Here is an 18453-nt window from a genome sequence, read left to right as displayed (position 1 = left end):
AGTCACCACAACCTTGCCAACACAGTGTGGAAATTGTTTTAAATATATTTGCTAATCTGTAAGGGGTAAGATACTGCCAATGTAGAATTTTATGTGCAAGTTCCCAATGGTTACCATAGTGTGGGTGAATTTCTACACTCCACTGGGCATCAGAGAGAGTAGAGTACAGGTCTTTCTTCCAATGTTTGCATTGATTTTGTTCTGTGAAAGATCCTCTTATCCTGCAGTGAGTTGTATATTAGAGATGTACCTCTGATTGGTTCATGGAGATTCCTATAAAATTGCCAGATTTTACGGTTTACTCTAAGCATTGGAGGAGGGGATGAAGACAGGAAACTACTGTATAGATGTGACTTAGGGGAAAGTGTGAAGAGCAAGGGAAGTTGAACTCCCGCTGGATCTTCCATCCACCAGCAGCAGACACAGCGGAACCGTGCTCCAAGGACACAACAGTCGAGGATCGAGGTGACCTCCCTGGATACTTTTTACATTCCTTTATTTTACCCACTAAATGTGAGTTGTGAATCATCCCACCTGTGTTTAATAAATGTTTTTTACTACTGCACTTAGAGGTGCCTCCTGTCTCCTCTTCTCTTAGGGATAGTAGAAGAGCTCAAGAAGACATCACTGAATGCCAACATCATCAGGAAGATATACAGTGGCTGGTGGAGAATCTCATTGGCTGAGACAACCAGTATTAGCATAGAGTTTCCCAGAAGTGACAAAACATACATCACGGAAAGTGGGATGGAGATCAGGAGATGTGAGTCCTCCAGGCCAGAAATTCCAATCAGGGGGAAATAATCAGGGTGGAAGCTGGTGGAATTCCACATTTCCGGGGTAATCCAATTGCCTGGATTGGGGAAAGTCAGAAATGAGAATCCCCGGTGATGGCAAAGACCCATCAATGACCTACATTTGGAAAGATTATCAGAGGGCATCATTTGTCATTGTAGGGAATTGGGTAGCAGAGTAAGGGATAATAGTGGTGGTGCATCATCCCTCAAGTCCCATAGAACTAAAAGAACCCAGAATCTGATATACATAATATAAAGGGAACCATGCAAAACTAAAATGTTTCTGGTAGAGTTGTCCTTTACACTTTATATGAGATGTCAAAGCAAAAAGCTTTCTTATATTAAGTGAGGAAGGATTAGAATCCCTTTCTGGCTCAACAGCCAACTGAATAAGTGAGCACAGCAGGCTGACAATGCTTCTGCTAATTGGGAGGCAATGGCTTAGTTGTAATCCTACAACAAGAAATGTTCTTCTGGCAGGACCTCCAGGGAAGAAGCTTTGTAACAGATTTATGAACAATGATTTATTTATCAATGAGGATTGATGCCAAAATATATTGAACAATACTGTAGACGTAGAGTCTAGAGTTTATTTAAACTTATTTTTTTTTTTTTATCTACTTGTCAGCCAATAATATAAAGCCTGAGCAGGGTATTCATAGGACATCGTGCCAAATAAAAGTCTCATATATTCTTACAAATTGATGTAAAAATGATTTAGGCAGACAAATCAGTCATGAATAACCAACACACCAAGCTTCTTTGTATCATTGAACTCCGGTCATGAAAAAAGTAAACCCTCTGCACAATGTCAGGACCAGGATCTGAACTCACAGCCTCAGATGCTGCACAGATCCCTGTCTGATCCATTGGACTTTCTTGTCTACTTTCTTGTTTCATGTGAACCTTGAACTCTTTGCTCCTCCAATGAACTTACTGAAATAAACCATGTCTATGCACTTCCTGTTTGCCAGATTATTGTGCCCTTTCCAGCTGATATCTTGCTCCCTTGCATTCCTGCAGCTGTCCTTATCTCCACTACCACTCCTTTCTGACCTTTGACTTGTTCCTAAATTACACTTTTGATTGATCCCAACCTGCAACCACTCATTGCCGACCTTTGGCTTGTTTACTGACTACTCTTCTGCTTGATCCCTACCTGCTATATCTGCTAATGGACCCTGGCCTGCTCACCTCCTGGTGGGTGATCCTGACGACTGTGACCTGGTACTAACATGCAGCAAAACCCATCTCCACCATCAGGAACTCTGGTGAATACGAGTTAGTGCTTAAACCCTGCACTTTGGTGAGCCCGTGTCATCCATCAGGGTGACCTACTGGTTTACTTATCCTACTGGTCAGTGGGAGCCTCTGTACTGGTCTCTGAGCCTGACCCCTGACTGTGACACACAGACTGCTCTATTGAAAGCCTTCTGATGCTTCTGGGAGAAGTAGATGACAATCACTGTGTCTCACCCCTCTCTCCTGTGATAAGAGGCTGGCATGGACTGTAGCAGGGACCCCACACCCCTTTTTCTTCTAAGGAAAGTATGTTTTTTAATATGAACTGTTCCTTTAGGAAAAAAATAAGTGAATGGGGTCCTCCTCAAGATCAATACCAGACCCTTATCCTTTAGATAAGGATCTGATATAGGTACAGAGGGGGTCCCGTGCCATTTTTTTTTTACAAACAGAAGGAAGTTGGCTGGGAAATGTCATTTAGTGGCAACAGTTTTATTTTCTAAGTGTCACTGAGGCAGGAGTACATTGTACGGGTGCAACACTTCCAAGCATATTATTTAAGGGAATTGTACACTTGCTGACAGGCCTATAATAATAATAATAATAATACATTAAAATTTTGATGTTTATTACTGGTGCTATGGCAGCAGCTAGCGTCCATACTCCAGTATCATTTTTACTATGGCCAGTGCTGCATCAGATAAAAGTGGTCCCATGGGCGTGGGATCACTCTGAAGCAGCGGGAGGGGTGCCGCTCACTGGACCCATCAGTAAAGCCTGGGGGTCAAGTGAGGGCAACATGGGCCCCACCCATCTTTATGCTCTGGGAGGACCAGAGTGACGTCTGACGTCACTTCCAGTTCTCGGGCCAAAACAAATGATTTTTTTTAAGTAAAAATGCTAAAACTTTTTCTTTTTCTTTTGATTTTAAAGGTAAATGAGAGATGTTTTTTTTTTTCTTTTTGACCCCAGATCTCTCGATAAAGAGGATCTGTCATCCTTATTTCTATTAAAAGGGATGTTTACATTCCTTGTAATAGAAATAAAAGTTATATAAAAAAGGGACACTGTAAAAAAAAAAAAAAAGGCTAGAAGTAAAATAAATAAGAACACATTTTTTTAAAGTGTCCCAATTAGTGTTGAACGAACACGGACTGTATTATTTGTGTTCGTAACGAATAATTGGATTTTTGTTACCCGAACACGGACACGGACACTTTACTGTATGTTCGGGTAAAAAATCTGTGTTCGGTCGTTTTATTTCCGGGTTTTGCATGCTTTGGCGCTCTTTTCATGGCGGACTTTCAACAGCCAATCAACAATCGTTTAACTGGTGTGCCTTAAGCCATCCCAGCCATGCCTGCAAATGTCTCAGTAGCTGTGATTGGCCATCTGAAGCATGTGACCAAGTCTTTATAAGTTCCAGGCAGCCGCAGCGGCTTCATTCTGCTGCTTAGATCAGGGACAGAGCACACATACGTGCTGGATGCTGATTAGGGAAAGACAGGCAGGGAAAACGAATTGGTATCCGGATAGAATTGAGGGACAGGTCGGAGTGTTTAGGCAGGGCGAGTTGTAGGCATTTTAGGGATAGAGTCTGCTGAATTATAGGGTCAGTGTCTTCTACAAACTACAATCGATATTGCTGTGTGGGGGGTGGGGTCTGCACTTAATCCTGATCTACGATCTCTTCTCAATCCTGTTAGGGAGAGGCTGCTGCTGAATTTTAGGGAAAGTGTGAAGTGTGTTCTACAAACTACAATCGATATTGCTGTGTGGGGGGTGGGGTGACTCTGCACTTAGTCCCGATCTACGATCTCTTCTCAATCCTGTTAGGGAGAGGCTGCTGCTGCTGAATTTTAGGGAAAGTGTGTTCTACAAACTACAATCGATATTGCTGTGTGGTGTGGGATAGGAGATAGGCAGGTGTCAGTGATCCACATCCATTTTTCTGTGTGTGAGCTGCAGTGAACACAATCTTTTTGGGCTACAGTGAACACAATCTTTTTGGGGTGCAGTGAACAAAATCCTTTTAGGGTGCAGTGAACACAATCTTTTTGGGGTGCAGTGAACAAAATCCTTTTTGGGGTGCAGTGGACAACATCCTTTTTGGGGTGCAATGAACACAATCTTTTTGGGGTGCAGTGAACAAAATCCTTTGTGGGGTGCAGTGAACACAATCTTTGTGGGGTGCAGTGAACACAATCTTTTTGGGGTGCAGTGAACAAAATCCTTTTTGGGGTGCAGTGAACAACATCCTTTTTGGGGTGCAGTGAACACAATCTTTGTGGGGTGCAGGGAACACAATCTTTTTGGGGTGCAGTGAACAACATCCTTTTTGGGGTGCAGTGAACAACATCCTTTTAGGGTGCAGTGAACACAATCTTTGTGGGGTGCAGTGAACAACATCCTTTTAGGGTGCAGTGAACACAATCTTTGTGGGGTGCAGTGAACACAATCTTTGGGGGGTACAGTGAACACAATCTTTTTGGGGTGCAGTGAACAAAATCCTTTTAGGGTGCAGTGAACACAATCTTTGTGGGGTGCAGTGAACAAAATCATTTTTGGGGTGCAGTGAACACAATCTTTTTGGGGTGCAGTGAACAAAATCCTTTGTGGGGTGCAGTGAACACAATCTTTGTGGGGTGCAGTGAACACAATATTTTTGGGGTGCAGTGAACAACATCCTTTTTGGGGTGCAGTGAACAACATCCTTTTAGGGTGCAGAGAACACAATCTTTGTGGGGTGCAGTGAACAAAATCCTTTTTGGGGTGCAGTGAACACAATCTTTTTGGGGTGCAGTGAACAAAATCCTTTGTGGGGTGCAGTGAACACAATCTTTTTGGGGTGCAGTGAACAAAATCATTTTTGGGGTGCAGTGAACAACATCCTTTTTGGGGTGCAGTGAACAAAATCCTTTTTGGGGTGCAGTGAACAACATCCTTTTTGGGGTGCAGTGAACAAAATCCTTTTAGGGTGCAGTGAACACAATCTTTGTGGGTTACAGTGAACAGAATCTTTGTGGGGTGCAGTGAACACAATCTTTGGGGGGTACAGTGAACACAATCTTTTTGGGGTGCAGTGAACAAAATCCTTTTAGGGTGCAGTGAACACAATATTTGTGGGGTGCAGTGAACAAAATCCTTTTTGGGGTGCAGTGAACACAATCTTTTTGGGGTGCAGTGAACAAAATCCTTTGTGGGGTGCAGTGAACACAATCTTTGTGGGGTGCAGTGAACACAATCTTTTTGGGGTGCAGTGAACAAAATCATTTTTGGGGTGCAGTGAACAACATCCTTTTTGGGGTGCAGTGAACAAAATCCTTTTTGGGGTGCAGTGAACAACATCCTTTTTGGGGTGCAGTGAACAAAATCCTTTTAGGGTGCAGTGAACACAATCTTTGTGGGGTACAGTGAACACAGTCTTTGTGGGGTGCAGTGAACACAATCTCATACTTCTGAAGATTTGAGGGTGCTGCCTGTTCCATACTCCTCCTCCTCATCCATCCTTTTAGGGGTACAAACAATAGTAATTGGGGCCTAGTGTGGTTGTGTACGTGTGAGATACATACACTTTTTTTTTATCATATTTTCTATTCCGCTATTCAATTAAAACCTATGGGGATCAATTAAATTGCGTGATAGTCTGTGTCGGTACGTGTGAGATCCACCTTTCCAAGTTTTTGGGGTTCATCTCATACTTCTGAAGATTTGAGGGTGCTGCCTGTTCCATACTCCTCCTCCTACTCCTCATCCATCCTTTTAGGGGTACAAACAATAGTAATTGGGGCCTAGTGTGGTTGTGTACGTGTGAGATACATACACTTTTTTGGATCATATTTCCTATTCCGCTATTCAATAAAAACCTTTCTAGGGCAAGATCTTAAATTACAGAAATATGAGGAGACCGTCAAATAAGGGCCGTGGCCTGGGTCGTGGTGCTGCTGTTAGAGCTCCTGTTGCAAGGAGAGGACGTGGTCGATCTGTGCCAGCTACACGCACAAGTGAAACACCTTCCTCAAGTGTGAGTAGGCGACAGAACCTGCATCAGTATTTGGTAGGGCATCATACGCCTCTAGAAGTGATGAGGCCAGAACAAGTGGAGGCGATAGTACATTGGTTTGCTGCTGACAGTGCCTCCAGTTCCTTCACATTGTCTCCCACCCAGTCTACTGCAGAAAGGTCACAGTTGGCACCTGCAGCCGATGTCCAACCGTCTTTCACCTCACCCCCTTGCAAATCAGGCAAGCAGTCTGAGCCCAAAGCCATACAGCAGTCTCTTCTTCTTTTTGAGGACTCTGTCAGCAGGGTTTCCCAGGGCCATCCACCTAGCCCTGCCCCAGAAGTGGAAGAGATTGAGTGCAGCGATGCCCAACCACTTATTTCTCAAGATGAGTACATGCAAGGACCATCGCAGCACGTCTCCGATGATGACGAAACGCAGGTGCCAACTGCTGCGGCGTTCAGCATTGTGGAGACCGACAAGGAGGGCAGGGGTGAAGACTGGGTGGAAGATGATGTGGAGGACGATGAGGTCCTCGACCCCACATGGAATGAACGTCATGCAGGTGACCTGAGTAGTTTGAAAGAAGAGGCGGTGGTCGCACAGAGCCACCAGCACAGCAGAAGAGGGAGCAGGGTGCAGAAGCGGAGCGGCCGTGCCCTAGACACTACGCCCGCTACTGCCCAACGCAGCAAGGGAACGAGCGCACCAAAGTCAGCTCAAAGGAGTTCTCTAGCGTGGAAGTTCTTTAGAAAATGTGCTGATGACAGGACACGAGTGGTTTGCACCCTGTGCAATCAGAGCTTGAAGCGAGGCATAAACCTTCTCAACCTGAGCACAACCTGCATGATCAGGCATCTAAGTGCAAAGCACGAGCTGCAGTGGAGTAGACACCTTCAAAACCAAGAAACGTCTCTGGCTCATCCTCTTCTGCTGCAGTCTCGGCCGCTCCAGCCACATCTGTAGTGATACCGGCACCTGCCACCCCGCAAACAGACGATCTGTCAGCAACACCACCACCTGGGTCACCAACAACCATCTCCACAATGTCCCGTGGAAGCGTTCAGCTTTCCATCTCCCAAACACTTGAGAGGAAGAGGAAGTACCCCCCTACCCACCCGCGATCCCTGGCCCTGAATGCCAGCATTTCAAAATTATTGGCCTTTGAAATGCTGTCATTCCGTCTGGTGGAGACGCACAGTTTTAAAAACCTTATGTCGGTGGCTGTCCCACAGTACGTCGTGCCCAGCCGCCACTACTTTTCCAGGCAAGCCATCCCTTCCCTGCACAACCAAGTGGGGGAAAAAATCAGGTGTGCACTGCGCAACGCCATCTGTGCAAAGGTCCACCTAACTACCGATACGTGGACCAGTAAGCACGGTCAGGGGCGTTATATCTCCCTAACGGCACACTGGGTAAATGCAGTGGCGGATGGGCCTGAGGCGGAGAGCAATTTGGCGCATGTCCTTCCACCACCGAGGATTGCAGGGCGCTTCAGTTTGCCTCCTGTTCCTAACTCCTCCTACTCCGCTTCCTCATCCTCTACCGCCTCCTCATCCGGACAGCGTAACACCTTCACCACCAACTTCAGCACAGCCAGGGGTAAACGACAGCAGGCAGTTTTACAACTTGCCTGTTTGGGGGACAAGCCACACACCGCGCAGGAGTTGTGGAGGAGCATGGAACAGCAGACAAATGAGTGGTTGCTGCCAGCGAGCCTCAAGCCCGGCCTGGTGGTGTGCGATAACGGGCGAAATCTCATAGCAGCTCTGGGCCTAGCCGGTTTGACGCACATCCCTTGCCTGGCGCATGTGCTGAATTTTTTGGTGCAGAGGTTTCTTAAAAACTACCCCGACATGTCAGAGCTGCTGCAGAAAGTGCGGGCCGTTTGTGCGCACTTTCGGCGTTCTCACCCTGCTGCTGCTCGCCTGGCAGCGCTGCAGCGTAACTTCGGCCTTCCCGCTCACCGCCTCATATGTGACGTGCCCACAAGGTGGAACTCCACCTTGCACATGCTGGAAAGACTGTGCGAGCAGCAGCAGGCCATAGTGGAGTTTCAGCTGCAGCACGCACGCGTGAGTCGCTCTGCGGAACAGTACCACTTCACCACCAATAACTGGGCCTCCATGCGAGACCTGTGTGCCTTGTTGCGCTGTTTTGAGTACTCCACCAACATGGCCAGTGGCGATGACGCCGTTCTCAGCTTAACTATCCCACTTCTATGCCTCCTTGAAAAAACAATTCGGGCGATGATGGAAGAGGATGTGGCACAGGATGAGGAGGAGGAGGAGGATGAAGAGGTAACATTTCCAAGGCTTTCAGGGCAGTCATTCGCAAGGGGCTCCGAGGGTGGGTTCCTGCACACACAAATGCCAGGGACACAATTGTCCAGCAGGGGCACAGTTCTGGAGGATGAGGAGGAGGAGGAGCTGGAGGAGGAGATGGAACCATGTTCACAGCAGGGTGGCACCCAGGCCAGCTCATGGCCATCACTGGTGCGTGGCTGGGGGGATACAGAGGACACGGACGATACACCTCCCGAAGAGGACAGCCTTTCGTTGCCTCTGGGCAGCCTGGCACACATGAGCGATTACATGCTGCAGTGTCTCCACAACGACCGCCGAGTTGCCCAAGTTCTAACTTGTGCTGATTACTGGGTGGCCACGCTGCTGGATCCCCGTTACAAGGACAACGTACCGTCCTTAATTCACTCACTGGAGCGCGATCGCAAGATGCGCGAGTACAAGCGCACGCTGGTAGACGCCATGCTGCTGGCATTCCCATCTGACAGCGGGGCCGCAGTGGAAGCACAAGGCAGAGGAGGAGGAGGAGGTCGCCAACGCAACCAGGGCACCGCCAGCACCTCAGAAGGCAGGGTTAGCATGGCCGAAATGTGGAAAAGCTTTGTCAGCACGCCACAACAAACAGCAGCACCAGCAGCTCAGATGGAACGTCTTAGCAGGAGGCAGCATTTTACCAACATGGTGGAGCAGTATGTGTGCACACGCCTACATGTAGTGAATGATGGGTCTGCCCCCTTCAACTTCTGGGTCTCCAAATTGGGCACATGGCCTGAGCTTGCCCTTTACGCCTTGGAGGTGCTGGCGTGCCCTGCAGCCAGTGTATTATCTGAACGGGTATTTAGCACGGCTGGGGGCGTTATAACAGACAAGCGCAGCCGCCTGTCCAGAGACAATGTGGACAAGCTCACGTTCATTAAAATGAACCAGGCATGGATCCCACGGGACTTTTCCGTACCTTATGCAGAATAGCAATGGATACCGACCTTACCCACCCATTGTTCCATTTTTGCTCTTTCTCAGTCTTTTGGGGTGTACCCTCATTTAAAATTTGTGAAAAGAAGCAGTGTTGGCTACCTCGTCCTCCTCCTCAGGGCCAGATTAACGTAGGGGCTATTGGAGCTGCAGCTCCAGGCCCCTACCTTTATATAGGCCCCGGGTTGGCCATATTCACTGTTACCGCTCTTCTGTCACTTGTAAACACAGAAGTCTGGCTTCTATGCTCGCTTCCCCAGGCAGCTCCCTCAGAACCTCCCCACACAGCGCGAAGGCCGGACAAGGAGGGACAGTTGCCGATGCATGGATGTGTTTATGGGCTTCAGAGACAGCATCCCATGTTGAATTAGGCATGCATGGCTGCACCCTTCCTCCTCTGGGTGCATGCCAAGGCACGGCCCTTAAGGCCCTTCAAAATCCTCAGCACCAAGCCCATGATGCTCTTAATCCGGCCCTGGTCCTCCTCCACCGCCGCTTCCACCTACACCGCCCATAGGTGTGCGCAGCCTATTGCATTAAGGTGTGCACCCCAAAGTTGAAATACACATGCATGTGTTTGCCTACATGTACATGGCCCCGATACATTACTCTCCCTGCTGGCAAAGAGAACTAGAGCAGAGCAGGTCCGAGGGAGATCTTTCCCATCTCCTCACTGGCAATGCTATGTGCCCTAGGTGATTAGGGTGTGCCCAGGCACACCCGGCACACCCTGTGCGCACGCCTATGTCACCGCCACATCCACCACCACCTCAACCTCCCTCCTACTCCATATGGGCCTCGTCCTTCAGAGATGAAGAAGAACATTGTTTTATTTTTCTGTTTTTTTTTGTTGTTTTAAGTTATTTCCCTATCCACATTTGTTTGCAGAGCACTTGCCATGCTCTTAATTACGTTTTGCTGCCATTTGCAGCACTCTAGCCCTTTCCTTTGGTGTTTTAGAGCCATTTTAGTGCCTGAAAGTTCGGGTCCCCATTGACTTCAATGGGGTTCGGTGTCCGGGAAAAGTTCGGTAAAAGTCCGGGACACGGACCCGGACTTTTTTTTAAAGTTCGGCCGAACCCGTCGAACACGGACATCTAGGTGTCCGCTCAACCCTAGTCCCAATCTCTCGCTGCTCACGCGCAGAAGCGAATATTTCCCCACATATGTAAACAGTGTTTAAACCACACATGTGAGGCATCGCCGTGATCGTTAGAGCGAGATTAATAATTCTAGCAGTAGACCTCATGCACATTGCTGGATCGCAACCAGGTGCAGGTAAGTATTTGGGGGGTCTGTGGGGGGAGCTGCATATTAAATGTTTTTTATATTCATGTATAGAATGCATAAAGGTAAAAATCATTCAGCCTGTACAACCACTTTAAAATAATTTAGCATTATTAATGCCGACCATAATAAAAATCATTCCTTCCTGCCAAATGGAATTTTCTAATATTTTTTTCCATTGGTACATGTTCCCCAGGGCAGTGCCCAGCCCCTCCTCCCATGTCATTTGTTTGACAATCCCTCACCTATAAGCCTATAAAGAACAAGAAGGGTACTTCCATCCAAGGCCGCGGTGGAACGCACGCCTCGCCCATATAAGTGGCTATTCATTGATTGGCGTGAAAGTTATAGCATCTACAAACTATGTCATATATACTGGATTTTGTTTTTTTAATTGTTTACTACTACTAATATTCAACTAATGGTGGCAATCGATGACTTATAATGCGACTGCGATATTGTGTCGGCCATTATAACACTAACTGACACTGGGGAGCACTGACTAACTGCCACTGACATCACCAGTGACATTAACCACTTGCCGACCGCCCGCTGCAGATATACTGTGGCAGGCTGTCTCGGCTGCACGAACTGAAGTATAGGTACGTCGGTTCGTGGGGGCGTGTGTGCGCTCCCATTAGGCAGTGGTGAAGCCAATCCAAGGGCCGGCGGCCGTTATTGCCGCTGGACACCAATGATTGCTCCCCGAGGTGAGAGAACGGCAGTCTGTTGTTGTAAACACAGCAGACTGTTGTACTCTCTGGAATGAACACTGAGCTCCTGTGATCCTCCTATTTAGGAACACAGGTCCCTGTGTTGAATCCACAAGTCTCTCCCCCATACAGTTAGAAAACACTCCCTAGGCTCACACTTAACTCTTTGATCACCCCTGGGTTAACCCCTTCCCTGCCAGTGTCATTAGTACAGTGACAGTGCATATTTTTAGCACTGATTACTGTAGTAATGTCACTGGTACCCCCAAAAGTGTCAAAAATGTCAGTTAGGGGTCCGATCTGTCCGCCACAATGTCACAGTCCCGCAAAAAAATGCTGATTATCACCATTACTAGTAAAAAAAAAATTATATAAAAATGACATAAATCTTTCCCTTAGTTGGTAGACGCGATAACTTTTGCGCAAACCAATAAAAAATACACTTATTGGGAATTTTTTTTTTTTACCAGAAATATGTAGCAGAATACAAATTGGCCCAAAAGGATGAAAAAATTAGATTTTTAAATTTTTTTATTGGGAATGTTTTATAGCAGAAAGTGGAAAATATTGTTTTTTTTTTTTTTCCGATTTGTCGCTCTTTTTTTGTTTATAGCGCAAAAAAATAAAAATCGCAGAGGTGATCAAATACCACCAAAAGAAAGCTCTATTTGTGATAAAAAAGGACATCCATTTTATTTGGGTACAGCGTCGCACGACCGTGCAATAGTCCGTTAAAGTAACGCAGTGCCGAATCGAAAAAAATGGCCTGGCCATTAAGTGCAAACCAGAGACCCATGGAGCAGCAATTCAGCCCCCCTCCCCCTCTTCCAATTCTCCTCCTCCTGACCCCCATTCCAGGCTGAAGCTCCACCCAAGGTACTCTTTACTCACCGGCTGAATCCGGGTTCCCAACCTGGCCAGCAGGGGGTGGTTCAGGGGAGCTGGGACATCTCGTCCTGGCTAGCTAGGGGCTGGGGGAGGAGAGTCTCCAGTGGGGCATGGAACCGGCCTCTGCTCAGACACAGTTTACACCATCCATGCTGGGGGAGGAGGCCTGTCTTCATCCCGCATTCAGTAGGTCCTCAGTGGGGACTTTTTACTTCTCTTCTCCAGGAATCCTTTAGGCATGTCTGTAACAGGAGTGGTGCAGCCTTTTTACGGGGCATCAAAGCGGCCCAGGGGGAATTTCTCCCCTGCCCCCTGGCCCAGTCCTTCCCTGGGCATGTTCTCATAGCATAAACAAGGCCATATGGAGCTAAGAGAGGCTTGTGGCTTACCAGGTTAACCACTTGCTGACCGCTCACATTGAGCGTACTGCGGCAAAGTAGCTCGTTATCGTCCAGCGACGTAGGTCTACGTCGCTGGACTCCTCCCCTTGTGTCGGGGATCGAGTGAGGAGATCCGCCCGCTTGTGTAAACAAAGCGGGCGGATCTCCTATGTGACAGACAGTCACAGATCACAGGATTCAGCATAGCTCAACCTGTGATCTGTGTCTGTGTCACTCAATCCCCTCCCCCCACACACGTCAGTAAGCACCAGGCATACAATTAACCCCTTGATCACCAACAGTGTTAACCCCTTCCCTGTCAGTGTCATTATTACAGTGACAGTGCATATTTTTAGCACTAATTACTGTAGTAATGTCACTGGTACCCCAAAAGTGTCAAAAATGTCAGTTAGGGGTCCGATCTGTCCGCCGTAATGTCGCAGTCCCGCAACAAAAATCGCAGATCGCCGCCATTACTCGTTAATAAAAAAAACAATAAAAATGACATAAATCTTTCCATTAGTTAGTAAAGGCAATAACTTTTGCGCAAACCAATCAAAATACGCTTATTGCGATTTTTTTTTACCAAAAATGTGTAGCAGAAAACAAATTGGCCTAAAATGTTAAAAAAGTTCGATTTTTACATTTTTTTTGTGGAATTTCATATAAAAAAAAATGTGAAAAATATTGTTATTTTTTTCAGAATTGTCGCTCTTTTTTTGTTTTTAGCGCAACAAGTAAAAATCGCACAGGTGATCAAATACCACCAAAAGAAAGCTCTATTTGTGGGAAAAAAGGACATCAATTTAATTTGGGCACATCATCGCACGACCGCGCAATTGTCCGTTAAAATAACGCAGCGCCGAATCGCAAAATATGGCCTGGCCAGGAATGGGGTAAAATCTTCCGGTCTTAAAGCGGTTAAAAATACGCTCATTGAGAATTTTTTTGTCAAAGACATGTAGCTAAATACATTTTGGCCTAAATATATGACAAAAATTGAATATATTGGATATTTTTTAACTGTCAAAGTAGAAAAATATTGTTATTTTTTCAAAATTGTCGCTCTTTTTTTATTAATATCGCAAAAACTGAAAAGCGCAGAGGTGATCAAATACCACCAAAAGAAAGCTCTGTTTGTGGGAAAAAATGGACATAAATCTTGTTTGGGTACGGGGTTGCATGACCGCGCAATTGTCAGTTAAATTTGCGCAGTGCCAAGTTGCAAAAAGTGGCCTGGACGTAAAGCAGGAAAATCTTCCAGTGGTAAAGTGGTTAAGGAAAAATTCCCAACCTTTCTGAGATGAAAAAGTCAGCCTGAGCTGTGTGATGAGGGAGGACGGTGTGAAGGGAAGGGAGGGCCACAATCATGGTGTAAAGTCCAGAACTTTTATCTATTGAATGTCACATTCCATTAAAGGTTTATCACTAGAAATTCTACAATGACCCGTTATATGACAAATATCATCTGAGATCTGAGAGTTTATTATGACATTTATTAGTTCTATATATATACATCAGAAACAATTATAAAAGAAGAGAAGGACGGCGCTCCCAACACCGGGTCAGCCAGAGCCCTCCGGGAAAATCTTTTCATATTACCCTTTACCTGCCCCAGCATCTTCCCCACCAGAAGTGACCAATCATATAACAGAGCTCGGCATCCGTGATCTGCCAATGGCTTTATCTTTAAAATGATAATAAAATCAGGAAGAAGATATCACTTGAAGACAGCAAACATTGATTTATAATTGACTAAAGATTATCATTATAATACAGCTGAGCTCATATTCTTCTGTATTGATCATTGCTAAGAATTTGGGCAGCAGGAAAAAACCCTGATCATGTATAAATATTTTTTTTTACTGTGTCCCATTGGATAGATTTTCCATAACTTCTTCCCTCACTGGAACAGGTGACCCCATTCGAAGATTTACCTCTTATGTTGACAACTCCAAAAATGTTCATCAAGGCATAATGAGAGGGTGAATCTCTCCAGTGGGGGGCAAAGACAGCATTAAAAACACAACAGAAGGTCTAACCCTTCCACCCTCCATCCAAAACTAGAAACAAATCAGATAGAGTGTTGTGGGCAGGGTGGGCAGAGTGTATGGGGTACACTAGGTGTGGAGAAGCACCTCCAGTTTTTGGGCAGATTTATCTTTTATGATTATTTATTGCCCTCCCCCCACACATTTTTAAATAACCGTAATCATTCCACACACCTATCACAACATGGAGGGGCTCAGTGAAGGTGGCGGTGAAGGTGTAGATGTGTTTAACGGGGACACTCAGCTCATAAATGGAGATCTTCCCAGCCTCGTAATCCAGATACATCCTGATTATATTACTGCAAAGACTGCGACATGGCATATGTTCTTCCCAGTCATCTAATGCCCAATAATTATTGTATTGATGTATACCCCAGTATTTGTTCTTGTATTCCCCTAGGTCAGGATGATCGCTTTCATAACATAATTCAGGATTCCAGCTTCTTTTCACACCGGGTAACACATCCCGATATCCCAATAATCCGATCCCCCAATGTCCACCTCCCAGTCATGCTGCCCTGAGGAGAAACTACGATTGCTCATTACCTGAGAAAACTTAAACCTCTTTGGTGTTTCTGGAAGATTCCTGTCTGGTGATGGAAAGGCGGTTACAGTTTTCCCGTCTTCTGAGATTTGTAGCTTATCACCAGCTGTGCTTTCATCCAGAAACTTGTCTCCGGGTTCCTCCATCCTTTTATTTATCCCAGACATGATATCAGATAATCCTGTGTGCAATGTGTGTGAGATCCCAACCATGTCCAGATCCCTGAGGTTATCATATCTCTCTCTGTCCTCATCATCTCCATCCTCAGTATCACACAAGTCCCCAGTCTCTGATTTCTGTAGGACAGTCAGTGGATCCGTCATGTTGCACAGCTCCTCAATATCACCCATCTTCCTGGACAGCTCCTCCTTCTTTATTTCCAGCCCCCGGGTCATAGCCAACAGGGAGATGGAGATCTTCTCTGCCTGCCCAGAGATCTCCCCCAGGACTTTCTTCTCCAGGTCTTCCAGACGTCTCCTGAGGTCTCCAAGCAGGACGGTGATCTTTGATTTCTCCCCATCTGCTTTGTCCATCACTTTCCTCTGGTGTTCCTGAAGGCGTTGAATTCCTCTCACCGCCTCTTTTTGCTTTGTCTTCAGTTTTTGGTGGAAATTTTTCAGCTTCTCCTTCTTCATTTCAGAAGCCGCAGCCAACATCTTCACCTGGTGCCCATGGTGAGCTCCATCCAACCTGCAGGCCAGACAGATACAGGCACCATCCACACTGCAGTAATACTCCAGGATCTTCTTATGGACGGAGCATTTCCTGCTCTCCAGGGAAGTGGTGGGGTCACATAAGACGTGTTCTGGTGACTTGCTGTGGACTCTCAGGTGTTTTTCACACAGAGAAGCTTCACAATGTAGACAGGACTTCACAGCAGGTACAGGAGAGTCCACACAGTGAGTACAGAAGACCTCTGACTTCTCCTCGTCTGGCTGAGTAGATAGGAAGTTCTCCACGATGTTGCACAGAGTTGTGTTTCTGTACAGTGCAGGGCGATCCTGGAACTCTGTTCTACATTCAGGACAGGAATACCCTCCAGACCTCTCCTGTGTATCCAACACACGACCAATACAGACCCGGCAGAAGTTGTGTCCACATGTCAGGATTACAGGGTCTGTGAAAATGTTCAGACAGACGGAACAGTCCAGCTCCCTTCTCAGATCAGCAGACGCCATCGCTAAGAGCAGAGAGAGAAGTAATCGTCTCCGATACTCAGAAAGAATGAAGTTGGGTGTGATCTTCATTTCCTGGTGAGAATGAGGAGGAGGCGGCTCTGATAAGCTGTGTGTGCGAGATAATGATGGCAGAGTGTTGTGTAATGATAGAAGGTCAATATGAAGTGTAAATGGAGACTTTGTACACTTTACAACCAGAGATAGGACTCAAGGGAAAGGAATGGAAACCAGCGCAGAACTTTACAAAGGAAAAACAATATAACAATGCTGGCAAATTACTTTGAAAGCTTTCATCGTTATCTTTTTTGTTTTTTAAAAAAGAAAGCACATAGCCACAAGAGTCTGCTATGTATGTTGAGGGACATCTAGAGGGGTCTGTTTTTTTTTTTTTAAAGCCAACGATGAAATATAATTTTGCCAGCAATTTAAACTGATTCATTTTTTTCTTTGTAGAAGTCATTTTTGCTATAGCATATCCTACAAGAATGAAAGAATGAGAAAATGCCTAGTGTTCTCCCTAACAAAACATTCAAGACCCTTTGAATATGGTGTGTATTTTAAGGGGGTACCTCACACAAAAAAAAAAAAACACAATTTGTGTGAAATCCCCCAGGAAATTCACGCAGAGTCTTCAGTTCTGGTACAGATTTTAAGAGGGACTCCATGCAAAAAATAAAATTAATTTTAAGTTAATTCTCCAGGCAAAACATCTTGTCCCCATGTTGATAAGGAGAGAAGGGCCTCTTCCTCAAAACTCTTTCCTGGTGGTCATAGGGTTCTGAAGGTAGGGGGCCAATTGGAATCTTGAAGCCTCCTTTAACATAAGGGGGTTCCCAGATACTGCCCCTCCCACATTAATGAAAATGGAATATATGGTACACCTACCCATTTACAATAAAAGAGTTGTAGCATAGAAAAAAAAGACACCCATCTATTTTAATAAAAAAATAAAAGTCCCTCTTTGTAAATTCATCGCCAATCATGATGCATGCCACCGACTTGCTGAGAAAAACGATCTGCCACACAGGACCGATCACTGACAGTAATATTAACCAAATGACAGCTCCCCACCGAATTTAGGCAATGATGTAACAAGCTCCAGTCCCTGCCAATTTTCTTACGAGGCTTCGGATCCCTGGTCATGTATGTGAATGCCGAAAATTAAAAAGAAGAAAAATACCGTACTAGTGTTAATACAAATAAATAAAACAAAGTGAGCAGCAACTTATTTGTGAGATGTACACAATACAAAAATAAGAAAGATATAAGTTGCGCTAAGAATAATGAGTGTCCATAAAAATCGAGAAACAATCCATGAGTGAAGTGCTAAAAAAATCATTGATGGGATGAAAACCACTCTCCGTCACCATAGGTAGGCACTAATAACACCGCTGCCACCACCGCCACCACCGCCACCACCAAAGGCTGAAATGGTCTCTTATCAGCTCACGTTGACCCCGTTACTGGAGGTCAGTAACACTTGTGGCTTAATACCCAGCCGGGGCCTTTAGGAGATCCAGGGTCCTCCTATGTCTTCTCACCCAACCCAATATCTTTATAACCCAATGATATCATCATAGGTAAACCTATAGTCATGCACAGAAGATCAGGGTTTGAATGTGAATGCAGTTAGTGATTACCAAAGCAACAGCAAGGCAGGTGTGGCTTTCAGTCATGAATAGTAGCTTAGTGATTCAGAGATGAGCGAAGTCAGTGGTTGCCAATGGCAACCACAAGGCAGATGTAGCTTTCAGTCATGCAAAGTAGCTTAGTGTTTCAGAGATAATTGGAGTCCATGGTTACCTCAGTGTCAGCCCTTGTTGTATAAAATAAACCTCAGTCCATTATTGGACCACTGTTTGTATTACTTGTTCATTCAATAAAATCTTTGAACAAGGGAAAAAAAGTAGTAAGAAGTAATGGAGAGGTTTTTTTTTCCTTGTTCATAGATTAAAAAAAAAAAAAACAATTAATGCAAGCAGTGGTCCAAAGCCAACAACGAAAGCCCCATAGTAAGTCTATGGGTGACGTCACTCCCCATTCATTTTACAGCCGTTGCCAGCCATGTCCTCTGCAGAGCTTCCACCGCTGGAGA

At 45.7% G+C, this 18453-nt stretch overlaps 1 protein-coding gene across 1 annotated transcript; it reads right to left on the bottom strand.

Moving 5' to 3' along the window:
• Nucleotides 1-15006: 15006 nt before the first annotated feature.
• LOC309545773 (E3 ubiquitin-protein ligase TRIM39-like) lies at nucleotides 15007-16396 on the bottom strand. The gene has a single exon (XM_082245125.1). The coding sequence runs from the start codon at nucleotides 16356-16358 to the stop codon at nucleotides 15084-15086; it is 1275 nt and encodes a 424-aa protein (XP_082101251.1). The 5' UTR covers nucleotides 16359-16396; the 3' UTR covers nucleotides 15007-15083.
• Between the last annotated feature and the right edge of the window lie 2057 nt (nucleotides 16397-18453).

Source organism: Pelophylax lessonae, assembly GCF_965119305.1.
Source record: "Pelophylax lessonae genome assembly, chromosome: 2".
Lineage (NCBI taxonomy): Eukaryota > Metazoa > Chordata > Amphibia > Anura > Ranidae > Pelophylax > Pelophylax lessonae.
This window is presented reverse-complemented; position numbering and strand designations above follow the sequence as displayed.

Excerpts from the sequence above, each read along its gene's own strand:
- LOC309545773 (XM_082245125.1), bottom strand. The coding sequence starts at position 16,358 with ATGGCGTCTGCTGATCTGAGAAGGGAGCTGGACTGTTCCGTCTGTCTG.